General features: G+C 45.5%; 3 protein-coding genes across 8 annotated transcripts; 1 reads left to right on the forward strand and 2 right to left on the reverse strand.

The window, feature by feature from the left end:
- Positions 1 to 4,577: 4,577 nt before the first annotated feature.
- LOC122451999 (translation initiation factor IF-2-like) lies at positions 4,578 to 6,658 on the reverse strand. 3 transcript variants are annotated; one of them, XM_043485261.1, is made up of 3 exons: positions 5,744 to 6,658; positions 5,140 to 5,264; positions 4,578 to 4,776 (listed from the first exon to the last, which is right to left on the reverse strand). In XM_043485261.1, the coding sequence occupies exon 1, from the start codon at positions 6,342 to 6,344 to the stop codon at positions 5,826 to 5,828; it is 519 nt and encodes a 172-aa protein (XP_043341196.1). In that variant the 5' UTR covers positions 6,345 to 6,658; the 3' UTR covers positions 4,578 to 4,776; positions 5,140 to 5,264; positions 5,744 to 5,825. The 3 variants fall into 3 exon arrangements, with proteins under 3 accessions (XP_043341196.1, XP_043341194.1, XP_043341193.1); XM_043485259.1 differs by lacking the exon at positions 5,140 to 5,264; XM_043485258.1 differs by having other exon boundaries at positions 4,578 to 5,348.
- Positions 4,578 to 10,577, reverse strand: LOC122452320 (basic proline-rich protein-like). The gene is made up of 5 exons (XM_043485831.1): positions 10,139 to 10,577; positions 9,793 to 9,836; positions 7,285 to 7,405; positions 6,738 to 7,087; positions 4,578 to 5,825 (listed from the first exon to the last, which is right to left on the reverse strand). The coding sequence occupies exons 1-5, from the start codon at positions 10,575 to 10,577 to the stop codon at positions 5,361 to 5,363; spliced, it is 1,419 nt and encodes a 472-aa protein (XP_043341766.1). The 3' UTR covers positions 4,578 to 5,360.
- SERTAD4 (SERTA domain containing 4) lies at positions 5,309 to 17,304 on the forward strand. Of its 4 annotated transcripts, none has more exons than XM_043485257.1 (4): positions 5,309 to 5,330; positions 11,146 to 11,337; positions 12,525 to 12,640; positions 14,779 to 17,304. In XM_043485257.1, exons 2-4 carry the CDS (start codon positions 11,163 to 11,165, stop codon positions 15,544 to 15,546), a joined length of 1,059 nt encoding a protein of 352 aa, XP_043341192.1. In that variant the 5' UTR covers positions 5,309 to 5,330; positions 11,146 to 11,162; the 3' UTR covers positions 15,547 to 17,304. The 4 variants fall into 4 exon arrangements, with proteins under 4 accessions (XP_043341192.1, XP_043341191.1, XP_043341189.1 ...); XM_043485256.1 differs by having other exon boundaries at positions 5,327 to 5,436; XM_043485254.1 differs by lacking the exon at positions 5,309 to 5,330 and adding an exon at positions 5,956 to 6,093.
- Positions 17,305 to 18,516: the final 1,212 nt, after the last annotated feature.

Below are 18,516 nucleotides of genomic sequence, written 5' to 3' on the forward strand. Positions count from 1 at the left end.
GTAATGTCTTCAATTACTTCATCAAGTCCTAAGACTTCAACCTCCACAGTTATTGAAATCGTCCTAAATTTTTATAATTTCCTCTCCAATTCTATCCTCAGCCACCCCAGAATATTCAGATGTCTGTCTGTCAGATATCTCTGTCTGTTTCACAAACATTTTATACTCAATAGAAGCAAACACAACACTCTATTCCTTTCAAACTTTCCTCTTCTCACTTGCTGTGGGTTCACTGAACCACATGGTAACTCTAGTGGAAACCTCCATTATCTTTCACTCTTCCCTTCCCTACAACCAGTGAATGATAATATCCTAAAGATTCCAACACTGCAACATCTCCTATCTGTCTCCCTCTTCCTCTATCAGGGACCACCACTGTAACACAGACCCCCACTTCCCCTCACCTGGGCTGCTGAAACACCACTCTACACTGCACGCTACTCTTTCTAAAGCTGGCCTTTTACTATGTCATTCTCCAATTCAAAACCTTTTATTGTTCCCCATTGCTTATTAAATTAAAATCAAACTCATCTTGGTTTTCAATGTTTATTATCCTATGACCTCATCTACCTTCTACTTTCACATGATTTTTTTTTTACCCCTCCAATAAAATTGGAATTTTCTGTTGTCTGAACATGGCTTTTGCTTTCCAACCTATGTGCCTCAAATGGCTTCCTCCACTTGAAATACCTTCATCCATTTTCCATTTCCACTCATTAAGGGCCTATCCTTCAAGATCAACTTCAAATTTTACTTGCTTCAATAAGTCCATCGGAAGGTCCCCACCACTGATCTTCTATGCCGTGAATTACTAAACAATATCATTATTTTATGCCTGCCTTATGCTATTCACTATGTTGACAACTCCCTAGGTCTGGGAAGTGTCTTTTTCATCTCTACCTCACCTGCAGTGCCTAGACCAATGCTCACACATAAAATGCACATAATTATTAAAAGTTTCTGAGCAAGTTTGGATGAAAGATAAGAAAGACAGTAGAGTTCCTGGCTTCTGAAAGGGCGGCAATGCCAACAAGTGACTGTACAGGGTCCTGGAGAACACCTTTACACACAGTTTGTAACCTGAAGACTAAAGCTTAGGACAAACATCTCAGCAATGGGGGGAAATCTGCACTGGGGGGAAAGGCGGGCCGGTCCAGAGCACTGGACCCACTTGGATGAAAACATGGTTCTGGGAATTTTCAATGAAGATGGCAGCAGGAAACACTGTGGGTGCTTGGGGGATCTTGGGAGTGTCTTCAAGTCCTCGAATGCAGACAAGAGCCCTGGATCAGAGAATTCTAGAATAGGCAAATGAGTTGGTGATAAAATGAACCGCCTGTTTCACATGCTACATACTCTAAAGTAGCTCTGTTTTAGCCTCGTTTGGGTCTCTGGACACATGTGAAACTGTCAGTCAACTGCTCAATTAATCAGTCAATACTTCTGGAGTGCTTTCAGTACGCCAAGCATTGTGCCAGGTGCTGGAGACAGGTGAATGAAACAGACAAAATGCCCTGCCCTCAAGGACCTTTTTAGTGAGAAGAGATAGTGACAAATAGAATACATACATAAAATACAGAGCTTATTAGAAGGCGATAAATTCTCTGGATGAAAATAAAACAAGATATGGAGACGAAGTGTTAGAATTTTGAGCAGAGTGGTCAGGCTTTGTTAAGGTGATATTTGAGCAAAGACCTGGGAAAGGAAGAGCACAGATCCATGCATCTATCTGGGGAAGGAGTATTCCAGACAGAGGGGATAGCCAGTGCAAATGTCCTGAGGTAAGCACAGGCCTGACATCCTAAAGCCAAAGTGGCTGGAGAGAGTGGGGTCAGGGAAGTGAAGGGAGACTTTCAGCCTGTGTAGGCCACTGTGAAGATGTGGTTTTTACACTGAGTGAAATGGAAAGCATTTAGGAAGAGTCTGAGCAAACACTGACATCATCGGCTATTGGGGTGGGATTGAATATAGAAATGACAAAAGACTGAAGCAGGGAGACCAGGAAGGAAGCTATTAGAATATCCCAGGCAAGACTGATGATGGTGGCTTGGCCCAGTATGGTGGCAGCAGAGATAATGAGAAGTCATCAGAGTCTGTATGTGTGTGTTCAGTCGCTCAGTCAGGTCTGACTCTTTTACCACCCATAGACTGTGGCCCGCCAGGCTTCTCTGTGCATGAAAATTTCCAGGCAAAAATACTGGAGTGGGTTGCCATTTCCTACTCCAAAGGATCTTCCCAACACAGGAAGATCCCAACTCAACATCTCTTGTGTCTCCTGCATTGGCAGGCAGAGTCTTTACCACTGCGCTACCTGGGAAACCTTTAGAAAAACATTAAAGCTAGAGCCTTAAGGATTTGGGGGTATATCAGATATACGGTGTAAAGGAAAACAATGTCAAGGATGACTCCACAGTATAGTATGGTTTATTAACTGGAGTGGAGATTATTAAGGAAGGTATAATTGGGGGAACGGAGACAATTAGGGATTTTGTTTTGGATCTGTAAATCTTCTGATGTCTTTAAACATCTAAGTGGAGTCTGGAGATCAAGAGAAAGATCTCCACTAGAGATCTAAACTTCTGAGTCATTAGAATATAGACAGTATTTGAAACCTTGAGACTGAGGGTTTTCCACACAAGAGCAGTTTCAAGAAGAGACAAGGTTCAATGACTGGGCTTTCAGAGGTCACAGAGAATTAGCAAAACAGACTGAGAAGGAAGAACCAGTAAAGTGGGAGGGAAACCAGGTGGGTACGCTGTCCTGGAAACAGAATAAAGTCTTCAAGGAAGACAGAGTGATCAACTTGTTCAAATGCTGTTTACAGGTCAAGAAAGATGAGAACCAAGAAAAGCCCTTTGGATTTAGCAATGTGGACGTCACTGATGTCATTGACAGCGATAGTTTCAATGGAGCAATGGGATAAGAAAGCCTAATTATCAATGTGGACGTCACTGATGTCATTGACAGCGATAGTTTCAATGGAGCAATGGGATAAGAAAGCCTAATTAGAAAGGGTTTGAGACTAAGAGAAGAGGAACTGGAGAGACTTAATATTAGATACCTCTTTTTGTTGTTAAAATAAAAAAAAAAGATTGCACTTAAAAAATGCCAGTAGTTCATACTTCTTATAAGCCAAGTGGGCACTGTGTCCATGGTAATCTGAATATGTCAAATTTTACTTGAGAAATTCCCCTTTCAAATGACAAGCTTTTGAGAAATGAATTTCAGCAGTTTTAAGTCTGGCACTCTCTTTGTTCACTGAGAAAAAACAATCACTGTCTTCAGTGAATTTGCAGCTCAAGATATTTTAAGTTTCATAATCAAACTTCTGTCTTGGAACTTCATACACACACACACCCATCCAAGGATGATGACATCATAGCTCTCAGGTTGAATATTTCAACTCATAAGTTACATTCACTCATTCCAAATATTTCATTATTGATTTATAGCGAGTCTTCTCCTTGTGCTATAGCCACCACTTACTCACTTTAAATTTTTTTTTTTTTTCCCAGTGGTCACTTTAAATTTTTAAATGATGTTTCTCGTTCCACAGACATTTGACTGCCTCCTCTACTTGTAGACATTAGTTCATGTTGTCAACAGTTGAGCACCAAATCTCGACTAACATTAAGCTTGAGATTAAAAGGAGACCAGGAAAAGCTTTCAGTAAAACATGCTAACCTAACATATCTGAACAAGACAGGTTCAAGTTCATACTCAGAACCACAAGGGTACTGTGAAGTGAAATGATTTCATACTTCTGTTATGATGTCATTTTTTATAACATTAAAGCCAAGAGTCCTCCCCACTCAAGGGCAATGCCAGTTTCCCAGAAGACTCATTTCTCAGAGCCAAGGCTCCAAAGATGCCAGAGCAACCCATGCTGATTCTTAGGTCTCATGTTATTTCTCAATTTTATGCTTAATTTGCTCCTTTTGGTTGTATGCATTTTGACACAACCAAGGGTATGTGGGGATTTCCCCATAGTCCTTTAAATGCTATAAAACTTTAATATAGGGAGATAAAAACAATAATAAGCCATGCCTCCAAGCCCTCACATTTAGTTCTTTGAGTTAGACACTGATTTAGATTTTCAAGTACTTGGACTGCTTTAAATGCCCTTGTGTCTTTCCTTACCCTCTATCCTCACTGAAATGAAAATTACATTCTAACCCATAGAATGTTTACAATTCTTAAATCATCATCATAATGGCCTATACATGCATCACCCAATGCAATTTAATCTGGTTCAGGATAAAGCCAAGATGGGTGCCCAATTCCCAGTTTTAGGCTTGCAACTCTGAAACATCTTTTGGAAAAAAATGAAATAGTGCTCCTGGAAGTCTGTTGAGTTAGTCTGTTTTCAGCATAATTGCCTTCTCTCAGCTTCCTAATACCCTTAAAACCTCTGAGAGTCTTTAATGTACAAAGTTCAACAAAAATACCTTCAAAGCAGATTAGTTCTAATTATGTTTAATATTTGTTTGCTGCTTTATTGAATAAACTACATTTGCTTTAAGAAAAAAAAAATTCATTTAACTGCATGTCAGTCACCCAAATTTTAAGCATAGGAATGAAATGGAAAACATTTATTACACAAATTTAATTACAATTCTAAGAAATAAACATGCAAATTAGATAGGGTTCAATTTGCAGATGCTAATCCTCATCCTTGATCTTGTTCCTTTCCTCCCTGATTTTCAGTCTGTGCCTCTTCTTGATTCCTAGGGAGCCAGGCAGCAAGAGGTTTGGTTTTTCACAGTCGGAGGATCACTGTTTTAAAGAAGTGTTATATTTAGCACATCTGGCATAGTAGCAGTAAACAAACATTATAGTCTTTGTAACACTTTTGCGCAGGTGCCTTCCCCCCATTTTATTAGGTCTCTGCCTTCCAAGCCTCTGCGTTCATTGCACCTGAAATGACCCATCTCGACTATGGAGGGGTCCCTAGACAGAAGTTATGAATTAATGTTTTAAAAAAAAAACAAACTCCAGTGGAGCCCAATATAGAGGAAAATTACTATTTGCAAAATAATGTGATTCCGGGGCTTATATTACATTCTCTTGACCAAGGACAGCCTCCTTTATTACTTTTTTCTTTTTTTTCCTGGAGGTTTTCCCTGAAGGCTCCCCCACCCAGAAAGAGTTGCCAATTCCAGTTGCAGTCGGACCAAGGTTGCTTTTTTGATCCACTACACACACACAGCTCCGGCGGGGAACGGGCGGGGGCGGGCGGCGAGGGGAGAAGAACTGCTCCGGCCCTGCAAACACAGCTGTTTCTCATCTCCGTTTGCTGTGGCAAAGGAGAAGAAAGTCTTCTGCAAAGGGTGGGAAAGGCGCAGCATCTTTTTTTTTAATCACACGCATACACAACAACAACAAAAGTAAACCAAATTTTTTAAAAAGAGAGAAGACATCTCAGAAGGTTGCAGGGTGAATATATTCTTCGGCTGCAGCCGAGCCCCCCCAGGGCGAAGGGGCCGGAGCCCGGGAGCGCGTGGGGTCGGGGCTGCGGGCTGGAGCTGGGCCCGCGTGTCCCCGGGCACCGGGAGGGGAGGGGAGAGGAGGGATGGGAGGGCGGGAAGGAGGGAAGGAGGCAGGGGGCGGGCTGGGGTGGGGGCGAGGGGAGGGCGCCCCGTGTGCTGCCGAAGGAGCGGCGGCGGCGGCGGCGGCGGCGGGAGGGAGGGCAGGAGGGAAGGAGGGAGGCGAGCGGGCGCGCTTGTCATGTTGCCTCGCTCACCCTGGGGGCATCGTGCAGAACCTCTCCTCGGAAATCCACGGGGAAATGGCAAACAGGATTGACGGGTTTCACACGCTCCTCGCTAGACAGAGCCGCTCATTACCATAACCGTCTGCGGCGACGGCGGCGCGGCGCCCCAGTCGCGGCGGCGGGACCTGCCGGGACCCTCGCCCGCCGCGCACCCGTGGCCGCCACCAGCACCAGCACCCGCGCCTCCCCGGACCGGGCCGGGCCGGGCCGAGGCCCGAGCGCGCGGAGTGTGCACCGGCGGCCGGGCTGGCGCCGAGCCCGGAGCGGGCCAGCAGCAGCTCGAGCGCCGCGGCCGCCGCCGCCTCCCGGCTGACCCCGCGGTAAGAGCCGGGCTGGGCGCGGGCGGCGGCCGGGGGCGGAGAGGCCGGGCCGGGTTGGAGGGCGACGGCCGGTGCCCTCGGGCGTCTGCAGTCGCGGACCGGCTCCCCCGCGCCCCTCGCCGAGTGGGCGCGCACCGGCCGGAGCGGGACCCGGGCGGCCAGTGGCGGGGGTAGAGGGGTGGAAGGAGAGGAGAAGCCGGGGAGCCGCTGCGCGCGGAGGCGGCGCGGGCTTTTCTCCGCTGGGCTGGCATGTGCTGCGGAGCCTGTACCCGGGCGGGAGCGGCCGCCGCCCGCGCGCTCACCGAGCCGACTCTAGGGGCCGGTGGGGACCGCGGCTCCGGTGACACCCCGGGGTCCTCAGCAGCCGCTTAGTCGTCTGTCCCCGAGTGCAGAGTCAGTAGGAGGCATGCCGCCCCACCCCCCCACCCCCAAGGTCTGGATAACGCCGCGGCGGTTGGCAGGTGGGGAGGGAAGGACGGTGGATGTCAAGAGCGCGCGTTTGCAAGAAAAAGGAAGAGCTGCAAGAGCTGACACCTTCTGTCCCCCCCCCCCCCTCGCCCCGCCACCTCCGCCCCCGCACCCTCCCCGGCAGCCGGGCCGCGCTGCGGGCGGCGGCGGCGGCGGCTCCTCTGTCCTCAGCTCACCTCCCTGGCGGGCCCGGTTGCTGCCCGCCTGGTCCACGCCTCCGCCTCTCTCCTCCCTTCCTCCCCTCCCGCCTCCGCGGCCCTAGCAACTTTCCGGAGTGTGCCCGGCCGGGACCGCAGAGGCGGCGGGGGGCGGGTGGAGGGGGGAGGAGAGGCGGCCGCGCGGGCAGAAGGTGGTGCGGGCCGGGCGGGAGGCGCCGGCCGACTCCTGGCCGCTCGGGCCCCGCGGAGGCGGAGGGCGCTCCCGCAGCCCCGGGGCTCCGGGCGGGTTTGGCCGGCGAGGGAAGGGAGGGCCGGGCAGGCATCTGCTGCGGGCTGGAGCGCGGGCCGGGGCCAGCCTCGCCAGAGCCCTGCCAACCGCCGTGAGTCATTTCCTTGGAATCCTACCTTTGGTGTTTATTTCCCTTAGAAGGAAACTTGGTTTAAAAAAAAAAAAGAAAGAAAAGAAAGAGTAATCATAGCTCTTATTCTTCAGGAGAGGCGCACGGCTCCAACACCGTGGAAAGACAACTTGCCTTTGTTCCCAGACACTTGGGGTGGTGTTTACTTTCTCCCGCGGCCGACGGCCGGCGGAGCTCTGCCGGCTTTTCCACCTGAGGGGCTTGGGCTAGGGCCCCCGACCCCCGGGGTGTGTCACTGTGGGAACTCGGACGTCGGCTGCTGCCCGCCTGCAGGGGGTGGGTCTCCAAACCTCAGACCCCCAGTCTTGGGCGTGGGATGGGGAGACCTGACGCTCCGGGCAGGGCTTGGACCCCCACCCTCATCCCCCTCTGGTTTGGCACCCCCGTTTCCCAACCCCAGGATCCGACCTAAATCTCTTGGCCTTTCAGAGCTGCAGCTGAGAAATGTATCTCCCAGGGCAGACAGGTGTACTGCAGGGACTGGTAGAAAAGCGACATCTGCCTATATGGAAGGGTTGAAAGATTTTATTCCACTCACCCAGACCCTGCCACCACCAAGCCAAGCTGTTGATAGCTTGTTAGGGACAATGTCAGATCAAGGGCTTGATTCCACCTGGGCAGGATATCTAAGACTGACAACTTCAAAGATATATTGAAAATACCAGCTCTTTATTTCCGTGCTTTTCAGTATTGGAGTTAGACCTCTGAACTGCTCTGATGCTCTTAATAAAATGTTTTCCAATGATGGATGAGAGGGATGGGGTGGGCAAAGAATGACTGAGATCCCCTGTTGGATGGCAGGCATCACTGAATCTGCAGCTACCCTGTTCTGTGTGCCAGCCACTCCTATTAGCATCATAATGGCTCCAAGGAGAGAAGCAGCCCAACTCATCTGGAAGAACCATAGTGTGTAAAACCGCCTGGTAACTTTACTGTGAACATTTGCTGGCAAAACTTGACACTTTAGCCCTCAGCCTTTGGGGAATGCTTGAGGTGTCATTCTGCTACCTTCCCTTGGCTGACAAAACAGACATGCAGGAGCCTGAGGAGAAAAGGTTAAGGGCTTTCTAGTTTTTGTTTTTTAAACCCTCTTATAGACAAAACATACTTTAATACCTTTCTTTTGCATCCACTCACCTCTGATGTTAGAAAAACAAAATTATCATAAATGTGCATCTCTCTGACTGTATCTAGTATTCACAGCTCATAAATTTGTGAATTTAAACTTCTGAACTCAGTAGCAGAATTACAGTGTAAATCTCATTGTACTGAGGGAAAAAATGACAGTTCGGATGTGTACACAAAATACAAATAAAACGATCATGCAATATCATGGCTTAGTGCCCCATTCTCCAATTCTTCATGAACATTGAACTTGCCTCCTTAATCTGCTAACATCCCAGTGAGTTCTAAATAGACTAGGAAGACTCAACTGCAAAATCTCCTCCCTGCTCCCAAATAATTCCAACTTATTTATATTTTATTCAGACATATAAAGTACTTGTGGAATTCAGCCTCTCCAATTGAGGATTTTGTGTGTAAAAGTTTCCCATTCAAAAAAAAAAACTTACTGAAACTAGATAGTATAAAAGGAAGAAACAGCCAAGATAAAAACTATTATGCCATGATTCAAGCTCAAATGCATAAGAATAGAATTTCATGTGCCGGAAACAATACTAACAAAAAGAAACACTGAAATCCTTAACCAAAAAACTATACGAGGATAAGTCATTAAAATATAAACAAACCCCTACTAACATAAAACGGCGCAGGGCCCATATAATGTCCTATTAAACAGGTAATTGCTGCTAGGGGCCTGCAAATGTTTCTCTTGTCTTACCGGGTATGGATTTGTCAACCTGCTTTAGTTTATATGTAATAAAATTTCCACATAGGCAAAAAACGTGGATCTTATTTCCAGAATCCAACACAAAAGTGAGTGTAAATTTCGAGTGAGAAAATAGCAGTTGCAGTCAATGAGACATGGTTATGGACTCAGAAAAAGCTCTATCATTCTTCTGCTCCTGGCAGAAGCACTTCCTGATAACAATTGTCTCTTAGAATAGGGTAACAAATTGGACCATTTCATGAGAGTCTTCCAGGGAACAGATCATCATGAGGCTTGATACCTTGTTTGGATGCTGAGTTTGAGCATCCGTTCTATTGCGTGATAGAATGGCTTAGTTTGTGAAATCAGTGTGGTCTAAATTTCTTGATTGATGACTCAAAGAACAGAATAAATGGCATGTCTGACCATTTCTTTTTACAGAACTTTTTTTTTTTTCTTGAAATAAGGTTTTCCAACAAGTCCTTGCTGCCACTTTTAAAAGAAAAGGGTTAGGTGGATCAGACAGGGAGGCCTGGCTCGCTGCAGTCCATGGGTCGCAAAAAGTCGGAACTGACTGGGCGACTGAACAACAACAAAGGTGGTTTAGCAGCCCAGATCAGCTGGGTCCTCATCGTCGACCCTGACCTGGACATCTCCCCTGTATGTCAGAAGGCCGGGCTTCCTTCAGTGAGGTTGGGAAAGAATTTCGGGTCTCAGAGAGAAACCTGGGTGATGGATGGAGTCACTGCTGCCAAGAGCTTCTCGGATAGCCAGGATATTTCCACTTAAGCTATTTCCCCTTCCCCTGATGCCCTTCCTCCTTTACCTGGAAGTGGACCCTTGTTTTAACATGTAGGTAATAATAGTCTCCTACAAGACAATAGTAGATTACCCTTACCCCCCAAACATTACAAACTATAATTTGGAGAAGAAAGCAAGAAGTAGACCCTTAGTGTCTTTCAAACAAATCAGTCTTCAAGAGAGCAGACCTTGACATCACTCTTTGTGACAGTTCTTTAAACGGCAAAGTGAGATAGTGGATGTTTGGGTCTCAAAGGAATCGGGAGGTTAATAAGGCACTGAGGCTGCTTGGCTGTCACCCCAATCTCTGGCCCCGAGTGTTTGGGCTTCTTCCCCCTTGCACGCACTCTGGACCCCACCTCAAGCCCTACTTCGGACCAGGTACAGACACTGAACCCCCAGGGGAACAGCCCTAGCACCCCAGGTGCAGAGCAGCCCAGGGCCCACCTTAAGAGCAGAGAGGCCTCCCAGACTCCCCGCAGGCCCCGGGGAGGGGCGTGAAGTGCACCGGAGGGCAGTGGTGTCCTGCCTCCTGGAAAGTTTCTGCCTTGCGTGGAGAGTTGTCGGCTGCCTCTGGCCCCGGAGCCCTGGCTCCTGTTTAATATTCCGCCTGCTCCGTGGATGTTGTGCTTGGCTCCTGTGGGACTGCAACTCACGGCTGGAAACTGGAGCCAATTTTCTGTCTTCATCTCTCAGTGTTTTGACTGGAGGCAGATCCAGTTCAGGCCGATCAGGGCTGGTGGAAACAACTACCAAGTGTGTCTCTATCTGCTTCGCTTTGGGAGAAGAAAGTGGAGGGAGCCCCAACATGTTGTAGGGGAACTGGCCCTGCGGAAACCGAGGAAGAGGGGGCCACGGGCACGTGGAACAGACCAAATCTGAGAGCGTCAGATGGAATTCCGGTGAAGATTCCTGCCTCCCCCAGCCTTTTCTTTTGATTGATTAGTGGATTTCATCAAAGGAGACTCTCGGGGGACTTGACTAGAAAATTGATTTTGCCTTATTAATAGAAAGGAAGCGGCAAGGGTTTTGGCCTTGCCTCTTAGCGGTACATTTTCTGCGGGAAGGTCAGGAGGAAAATGTGTTTAGAAGGCAAAGCAGCTGTCTGGAAGAGGGCTGAGGGGAATCTGAGAACAATAAGAAATGGGGTTTTAAAGATCCGCCCATGAAATGCAGATTGCTGAACACAGAGGCTGAGCTAATAGCTGCAAGAGAGTTTACTGAGATTTTTCTTTGAAAAAAATAATAAAATGTTTCAGGGCAAAGAGGAGGAGCAAGAAGTAAAAGTTTCCCAAAGCAAAGGAAGGGAGATGCCAAGGCCATGCCCTGGCTTGCTCTTGATTAGGGCTCTTTTCTTTTTTTTTTTTTCTTTTTTCAGATCTGAGGTTGTCAGAGATGACTCTGGTTCTGTCCATGAATAGATTCTGCGAGCCCATTGTCTCGGAAGGAGCTGCTGAAATTGCTGGGTACCAGACACTATGGGAGGCTGACAGCTACGGAGGCCTGAGCCCCCCGGGGCCAGCCCAGGCTCCCCTGCAGGGAGACCGGGGAGCCGGTCCCCCACTGGCAGGTACGGCCTTTGACCTTTCTCTGCTGCCCTCTGTGGCCAGACTGGTAGATGAGGGTGGTGTCTGGGGTGCCCTTCTGAGCTGAGAGTGCTCCGGGGACTCGAAGGCCCCAAGGAAAGGACCAGAAGTGATGTTAATCGCATGCAGACCTGAGTTTCCCTGTGCTGCTGCTTCAGGTAAAAGTCAGGCATTTGTATTTTTAAGAGACCCAAAGCAGATCTTGAAACTCTTCAGTCTGAGTTTCGATTTTCTACCCTCTAGAACTGTACGGGTCTCAGTGCTACACAAGCCCTGAGTGGGCTTGACAATGAAATCTTTATCCCATGAGACATAAAGGAATGTGCCCTTTGGGCCAGCAGCTATGTGGCTCTTCTTTTTATTAAGCACACAATTGGCTTTGGTATTATAGGTAAAAAAATTTGTAAGCCCAGAAAAAAATATGTTCTCCCTGATTCATTATTCCTATGCTCTAAGGTGAGTTCCTTTGGATTTTTGTGTGCTACTAGATTGGAAAAAAAGCCAAAAACCTGAAATGAAAACAAGTGCTTGGTGATGTCTGATTTGCTAAAAAGGAGTAAAAGCTTGGTCTTTGAAAATTAGACCTTATTTTTATTCATGGTTGATATGTTGGATTTTTGAGAGCAAAGAGAACTTTTGTTACCCTGAAGTTTAATTTTAAATGAAAAAAATTTGAATTTCATATTTTGAAAGAAGGAATATTATAACTCCAGTGTGTAGATAGTCATTTGTTTACTTACTGAGAGCCAGTAATTTTTAAAAGTTGCTCAGTTATTAGTGCTTACAGTTAAAGATACATTCGTTTGAAAAATGGTGTTATCATGAATTTAAGTAAATAATTTGAATAAATACTAATATTACTTCAGTTATTACATTACTTCCCTTTTTGAATTTTGCTGTTTGCCTGTGCATAGAATTACGATTCTGAATATTTTGTAAATGCTAAAATATGTCATTTTCCTCTATAATTGTCTAGAAATCCTTGCCTGGCCTGGGTCACAGGATTCCTCATGATAGCAACTATTAAGACTAATGTTTATTTTTAATCACCACATGTACAGACAAATACGTAGCCAAGTTATCTTCTAGAAGGCAAGGAAAGAAAAGCATTTTGTTTGGAGAACCTCTGGCAAGCCGCATGTCATTTGTCATATCTGATTTATTACCACAGGATCACATTACAGGGGAATTTCAAATCCTATAACAACATCCAAGATCACATACTTTAAGAGGAAGTATGTGGAAGAAGAGGATTTTCACCCACCACTCAGCAGCTGTAGCCATAAAGTATGTTTTTTTAATAGTCATTATTTTTATTAAGAGTTTAAGATACTTCGTAACAGTTGCTTGATCCATTTCCAGAAATTAAACTGTTCCACCCAAGCAATGAAAATGAGCCGCTTCTCAGCAGGGCCATATTAATCGTTGTCACTTTTTGGGGTCCTGTGTTATTTTTCACAAGTATTTGAAGAGAGAGCCAGCAAGAACTCCTCTGTCCAGAAATAACAGAATTATATAATCCAAGGAATGCCATTTTTTTTTTTTACTAATGATTTCATTTTTCTCAAATTGCGTTAAGGGTTTGTGGTGACCAGTGCTTTCACATGCACTTGTTCTTTCCAGACCTGCTCCCCGTCTCTGAGCTCAGGCTCCTGGGGCCAATGCCACCTGTGTGCCCACACGGGGGTAGTCACCCAGGGTTTTTCCTGACCTCTCAGAGGTGGACTCCCTAGCCTTTGAATGTGTGCATGAAAGTAGAAGTGTCCTTCATGGTGCATTCATGACATATGTTTTGTTTGTGAAAATATATAATTCATTCCCAAGAGAAAAACCAAAGCTAACTTTTTTGTGTGTGAGTAAGAAGGAAATGACAGGATCGGGAAAGCACCCAGAAGTGTAAAACTGGCTGTCTAAGCTTTTGAAATACCAGTTCCTTTCCCTATGGTTACCTTCTTTCAAAAAACTATCTGCTAACTTAATCAAGGAGAGGATAACCCAGGCCTTTAGGTGTTTGCAGTGCAGAGAGGATGTTTAATTTTTTTTCTAATTCATCTTCCTCTCTTCTCACTCCATCTCCTCCGCCCTCCGCCCCCGCCCCCAGCCTTTAGATGTTTCTCTGACCCTGCTCATAAGGGACATCAGCATGCATTGGCAGGTGCTGGGCTTTTCCGTGTATGTCTAATTCCTGCCTTTGGTCAGCTTGGGCTGGTTTAATTCACAGCTCCTGAGGTTAGCTTTTTTTTTTTTTTAATGACCTGGAAGAGCTGGGCCCCAGGACAGAAGCACTTGATGTCCATTTTGGTTTCTGAGTTGTGGCTGTAGCAGTTTTCCAGACTGCTGCCCGTCTGTGCCAACCATCACACAGTCATGGCATCGCACAGCCTGGGAGTGAGTCCTCTGATTTCCTCTCTGCACCTCTTCTCCTGCCCAATTCCAGAAAAAGCCTACTTTGGCCCTGCAACCAGCAGCTCCCTTTAGGGTTTGAGCCTCTTTATTTTTGTCCCTCTATCAGGCAAAGATAATTGCAAGAATGAAACCCAGAAAAACAGCCCAGGCAGCATGAGCTCATGCTCCTTGATGTCTCACCCAGGGCTTGAAATACACTTATGACCACCTGCAACTTGGCATCTTCTAAAAAGCATTTATTGACATAGAATAGATGAGTATGTGTGTGTGCATGTATATTTGTATACACACACATAAAGGCCCAGAGTTTCCCAGGTGGCGCTACTGGTAAAGAACCCGCTTGCCCATGCAGGAGACATAAGAGACACAGGTTCAATCCCTGGGTCAGGAAGATCCCCTGGAGGAAGGCATGGCAACTCACTCCAGTATTCTTGCCCGGAGAATCCCATGGACAGAGGAGTCTGGAGGGCTGTGGTCCAGAGGGTTGCAAAGAATCCATAGGGACGCACAGAGTCAGACAGGACTGAAGCGACTTAGCATGCACATTAAGGCCCAAGTGTCATAAGGGTCCAGCTTGATGAATTTCACAAAGTGTGAAATAGCCATGTAACTGGCATCCAGATAAAGAAACAACGTAACCAGCAACTTAGAGCGTGCCCCTGTCCTTCTCTAGTCACCCTTTCTCAGCTCTCCAAAGAACCCCCCTCCTCACTTCTAACCGCATAGGTTAGTTTTATGCATTTCGCCATCCCCCTCACTGCACCATAAAAGAGCGGACATCCTGACCTGTCCCTGCTGAGGTCTGCATTGTGGCTGGATTCCCCAGTGCTCAACACCACCAGCCAGTCTGCTGGGAAGGGGAGATGTTAGCAGCCCCCAGGAGAGCATCTCTAAATGAACCCGAGGGAAACCAGACCACAGCATCCCCAGGCCCAGAAACTGCCAGGAGAGAAATGTGCTGGGATGATATTTTAATAAAGGCCACTTCCTAAGCTTTCTCTTCCCTTTTTGATTTTTAGACCATCTCAATCTTTGAGGAGCGAGCCCACATCCTTTATATGTCCTTAGAAAAGCTAAAGTTTATCGATGATCCTGAAGTGTACCTCCGAAGATCTGTCCTTATAAACAATCTGATGAAAAGGATCCATGGAGAAATTATCATGCAGAATAACTGGTGCTTTCCTGCCTGCTCTTTCAATGGCACCTCTGCCCAGGAGTGGTTTATGGCTCAAGACTGTCCTTACCGGAAACGACCTCGGATGGCCAAAGAGGAGTGTGAAAAGTTTCATGCCTGCTGCTTGTACCAGGAATGTGGTGGTCACTACCTAAATTTACCCCTCTCGGTCAACGCTAATGTCGGAAGTGCCTCCACCTCTGCCTCCTCTTCCTCCCCCTCCGCGTCTTCCTCTTCCTCTCCCCCTCTGCCTTTACCGAGCTGTTCCCACCAGGTGGATTTTGATATAGGCAGCGCACCTGTTTACAAGGGTGATAGCCAGATACCCGCCAGTGAAATCTTTGTTACTAACGTCCGGTCACTTGGTGTTCAGGAAAAGGCCAAATTAAATGATGAGAAAGTAAATGATGACACCAACAGGGATGGTGGCCCCCTGAGCCATGGACCTGTGGGCAATGACCTTGCTTTTGAGGGCAAAGGCCAATTTTATGATTATTTTGAGACTGGATATAATGAAAAAAGCAGTGTAAGTGAGTCTTGGAAAAAGTCCTTGAGGAAAAAGGAGCCTTCACCAAGTAACAAGCTGTGCTGCAGCAAAGGAAGTAAAATATGAGCCATCTTCTCACGCAAACTTTGAAGCATGCACAGCATGATCAGTTAGCTCTCATAAATTTTATTTTGAATGGATTTTATAGTTTTGTACAACTGATACAATTATGCCATGAACATGCCATGTCGTTTAAATGCCTGGAGAGCAGATTGCATAAAACATCTGTATTGTAGGCATCGGCGAGCTACTCATAAATGTGGTGACGTTACCAAGACGACAGTTGACTTAACACTTCAACGTATATCTTAGTTTTCTTACCGAGAAGATCAGCAGATTAGACTGGGGGACAGCATGCCCTTGTGCTATTTCCACGACCTGCAAGGAGCCTGTCACTAGCGATGAACCTTCCACCTGTTTGCCAGTTAATTAGGTAGTTATTTGGTAAGCAAATCGATATAACCAGCAAAGGAGGTCTGCTGCGTCTCTATGATACAGTATTTTTTTTCTGAATAAAAGACTGAGGACAGGGGGCTAGGAGAAATGGCTTCCTGGTACTGTTAAATATTTGGATTCAACCGTCTTGTGTGACAGATGAAATAGGATAGGAGGTAATGAAACAGCTGACTAGGGGCAACAATCAACGATACAAGTAGAGGGTGGTTCCTGCCAGTCCCTGGCTTGCCTGTGATGGGTGACGAGGCTTTTAGAAAGGTGTTATACAGGGCGATTTTTGGTGCCTTACTTTATCTTAATTTTTGCCAATGTGAAAATTAAGGATAAATCAGAGTACAGCAGGGATTTAACAAACAGGAAAAAAAAAATTACAAACAGGGTGGATCAATATTGTTTGGAAATCTTTAACGTCGAACTATTGCGTTCAACTTTTGATTCAACATCTCTATTCTTCCTTTATTTTTTGATGCCCAATTGCTTTTGGATTTGGCATTTTTAGAAAGGGATGGAGGAAACAATAGAGAGAGCTGTTAGGGACCAGCACTAGCTGCTCAAGCTTTTCTATGGCAACGGTCTGTTGCTGGGGTTTGGGTTTTCTGGGTTTTGGGTTGTTTTGTTTTGTTTTCTTGTCCAATGAAGTTCATGAACCAGTAGCATGCATCATACTTTAATCTGTTTTGCATCATTTCACTCGTTTAGATTATAAAAGCATGTGGTTTTTTATATATGACTTTTGCTGTTGATTACGAAGCACAATGTTAATACATGATGTGGTGATCAATAAGGTTTTATCTTAAAGAATGTAAAGATTTTCATTTGGGGAAAGTTATTTTGGAGAAATGGGACTCAGTCGGCAAAAGCTCCTATGTATTTGGCCAACATTTTTCTCAGTCGTTTTTTTTCATGTGTACATTGGCAAGAGTGTTCAGAGGGGCCCCTCTGACCATCCTTCCTTCCACGCCAGCCAATTCCTCCTGCTAAACTCTATTCCCATTTCCAAGGTTACTGACTGACTTGGGCCTCCTTACACAATACTTCACAGGAACCAAATTCCAAATGGAGGAAATAAGTAAGTCCTCCCAGTTTCTCCAAGATAAAGCTTTTTTTATTATTGCTATTAATATTAAATATAGGTCTCATTCATACAGTGTATGAGTAGGATCGTCATTTGGACAATGTCCACAAGGACCAATTTTTAAAACCCGTTCTTGTGTTATGGCTGAATAGTCTAGTGATGTTTTGTCCTTTATTTTCAATATTTGATAAACATTTGATGTTGAAAACTTAGATGATAGATGCTTGTATATGAATGTGTTGTAATAAAGTGAGGTTTTCTGGATATATATTTATTAAAATGATCAAAATTCATTCAGATTTTCGTATTTTAATGACTGTTGGCTGTTTCTCTTTTCCGTTGCTCATTCTTTAAAAAACAAATTCAAAGTGGCTAGAAATTGTCACGGACAGTGGCCCCACAGGCGTTTTCAGAGTTAGAGAGTGCTTTTTTGAGAGGCCCATCCAACAGGTGTTGTAGAATGGTCCTAGTTTGTAGGTTTAGATTTCTGTTGATTTAAGAGCATAGTGTTAATAAATAATGTGGTTGGTGATGGATAAGGTTTTATCTTAAAGGGTCTGAAGGTTTTTTGGCTTTTGTGAAGTTTCTGAAAAAAATAGCATAATATGAAGTCATAAATACTGAATCCTAACTGATTCCTTTTGAATTGTCAGATTGTCAATCGACAGTTGTCATATATAAAGTTAAAGCAGCTGTGGAGGCATTCCATTTAATTCTGTACTTTTATTATTCTTAGAGGCTAATATTTCATTTGATAAAAGAGGTGAGCTTGGAGCTTCCCTGGTGGTCCAGTGGTTAAGACTCTGTGCTTCCATTGCAGGGCTGAGGGTTCAGTCCCCGGTGGGGGAACTAAGACCCTGCGTGCCACCTGGTGCTGCCAAAAATATCTTTTTAAAGGGAGTGGGCAAGCTAGTTGGAAAGTAATTTGCCAAAAGTAGCATTCTTATTATGAGCATGCTACATCACAGAAATTTGAATATGAAAGAAAGGACTTTTGTTTTTAACCTCCCCACACCCTCCCCCCTGCCCCTGCAGGGTTACCAGATAATGGTGTCCAAAGCTGTGACATGATGGAGTTGGTGATTTTCCAGAGAACCCACTAGTACTTCTCTGAAGGATGAGGCCTGCCTTGGAATCCAGCAGCATTAAAATACATCATAGTTCGTAATCAAGTTTTTGACTGTAGGACAGTTCCAGCATACTTAAAGGAATACATTTTCTTTAAAGAAAAAATAATCCCTAAACATCCATCCAAATATCAAAAATGTTCCTACTGTTGTTACAAAAGCATTATGGCCTCCTGTGTAATATCTACTCAAGAGATATTAAGTTAGATTTTCCTGAGTGGACAAGGCTCCCCTTCATTGTAAGTTAAGCCTATGAATTGGGTTCTCTAGTTATATCCTCAGAGATGGGAAAAGCTAAGACCGCCCTCCACACCACACTGCTGTCTCTCTACCTGGAAATAACACCTTTTCTTATTACTCTGCTTTCTTTGCTTTAAG

This window comes from Cervus canadensis, chromosome 13, assembly GCF_019320065.1.
Source record: "Cervus canadensis isolate Bull #8, Minnesota chromosome 13, ASM1932006v1, whole genome shotgun sequence".
Taxonomy (NCBI): Eukaryota; Metazoa; Chordata; class Mammalia; order Artiodactyla; family Cervidae; genus Cervus; species Cervus canadensis.

Coding starts and splice junctions, on each gene's coding strand:
- LOC122451999 (XM_043485259.1), bottom strand. CDS start 6,344: ATGCCAGCCCAGCGGAGAAAAGCCCGCGCCGCCTCCGCGCGCAGCGGC.
- LOC122452320 (XM_043485831.1), bottom strand. CDS start 10,577: ATGTTGGGGCTCCCTCCACTTTCTTCTCCCAAAGCGAAGCAGATAGAG. Junction 7,088..7,284: donor GCCGTCGGCCGCGGGAGAAA/GTAAACACCACC, acceptor GGCGGTTGGCAG/GGCTCTGGCGAGGCTGGCCC. Junction 5,826..6,737: donor CAACCGGGCCCGCCAGGGAG/GTGAGCTGAGGA, acceptor GGCTCTGTCTAG/CGAGGAGCGTGTGAAACCCG.
- SERTAD4 (XM_043485257.1), top strand. CDS start 11,163: ATGACTCTGGTTCTGTCCATGAATAGATTCTGCGAGCCCATTGTCTCG. Junction 11,338..12,524: donor AGCCGGTCCCCCACTGGCAG/GTACGGCCTTTG, acceptor TTATTACCACAG/GATCACATTACAGGGGAATT. Junction 12,641..14,778: donor TCAGCAGCTGTAGCCATAAA/GTATGTTTTTTT, acceptor TTTGATTTTTAG/ACCATCTCAATCTTTGAGGA.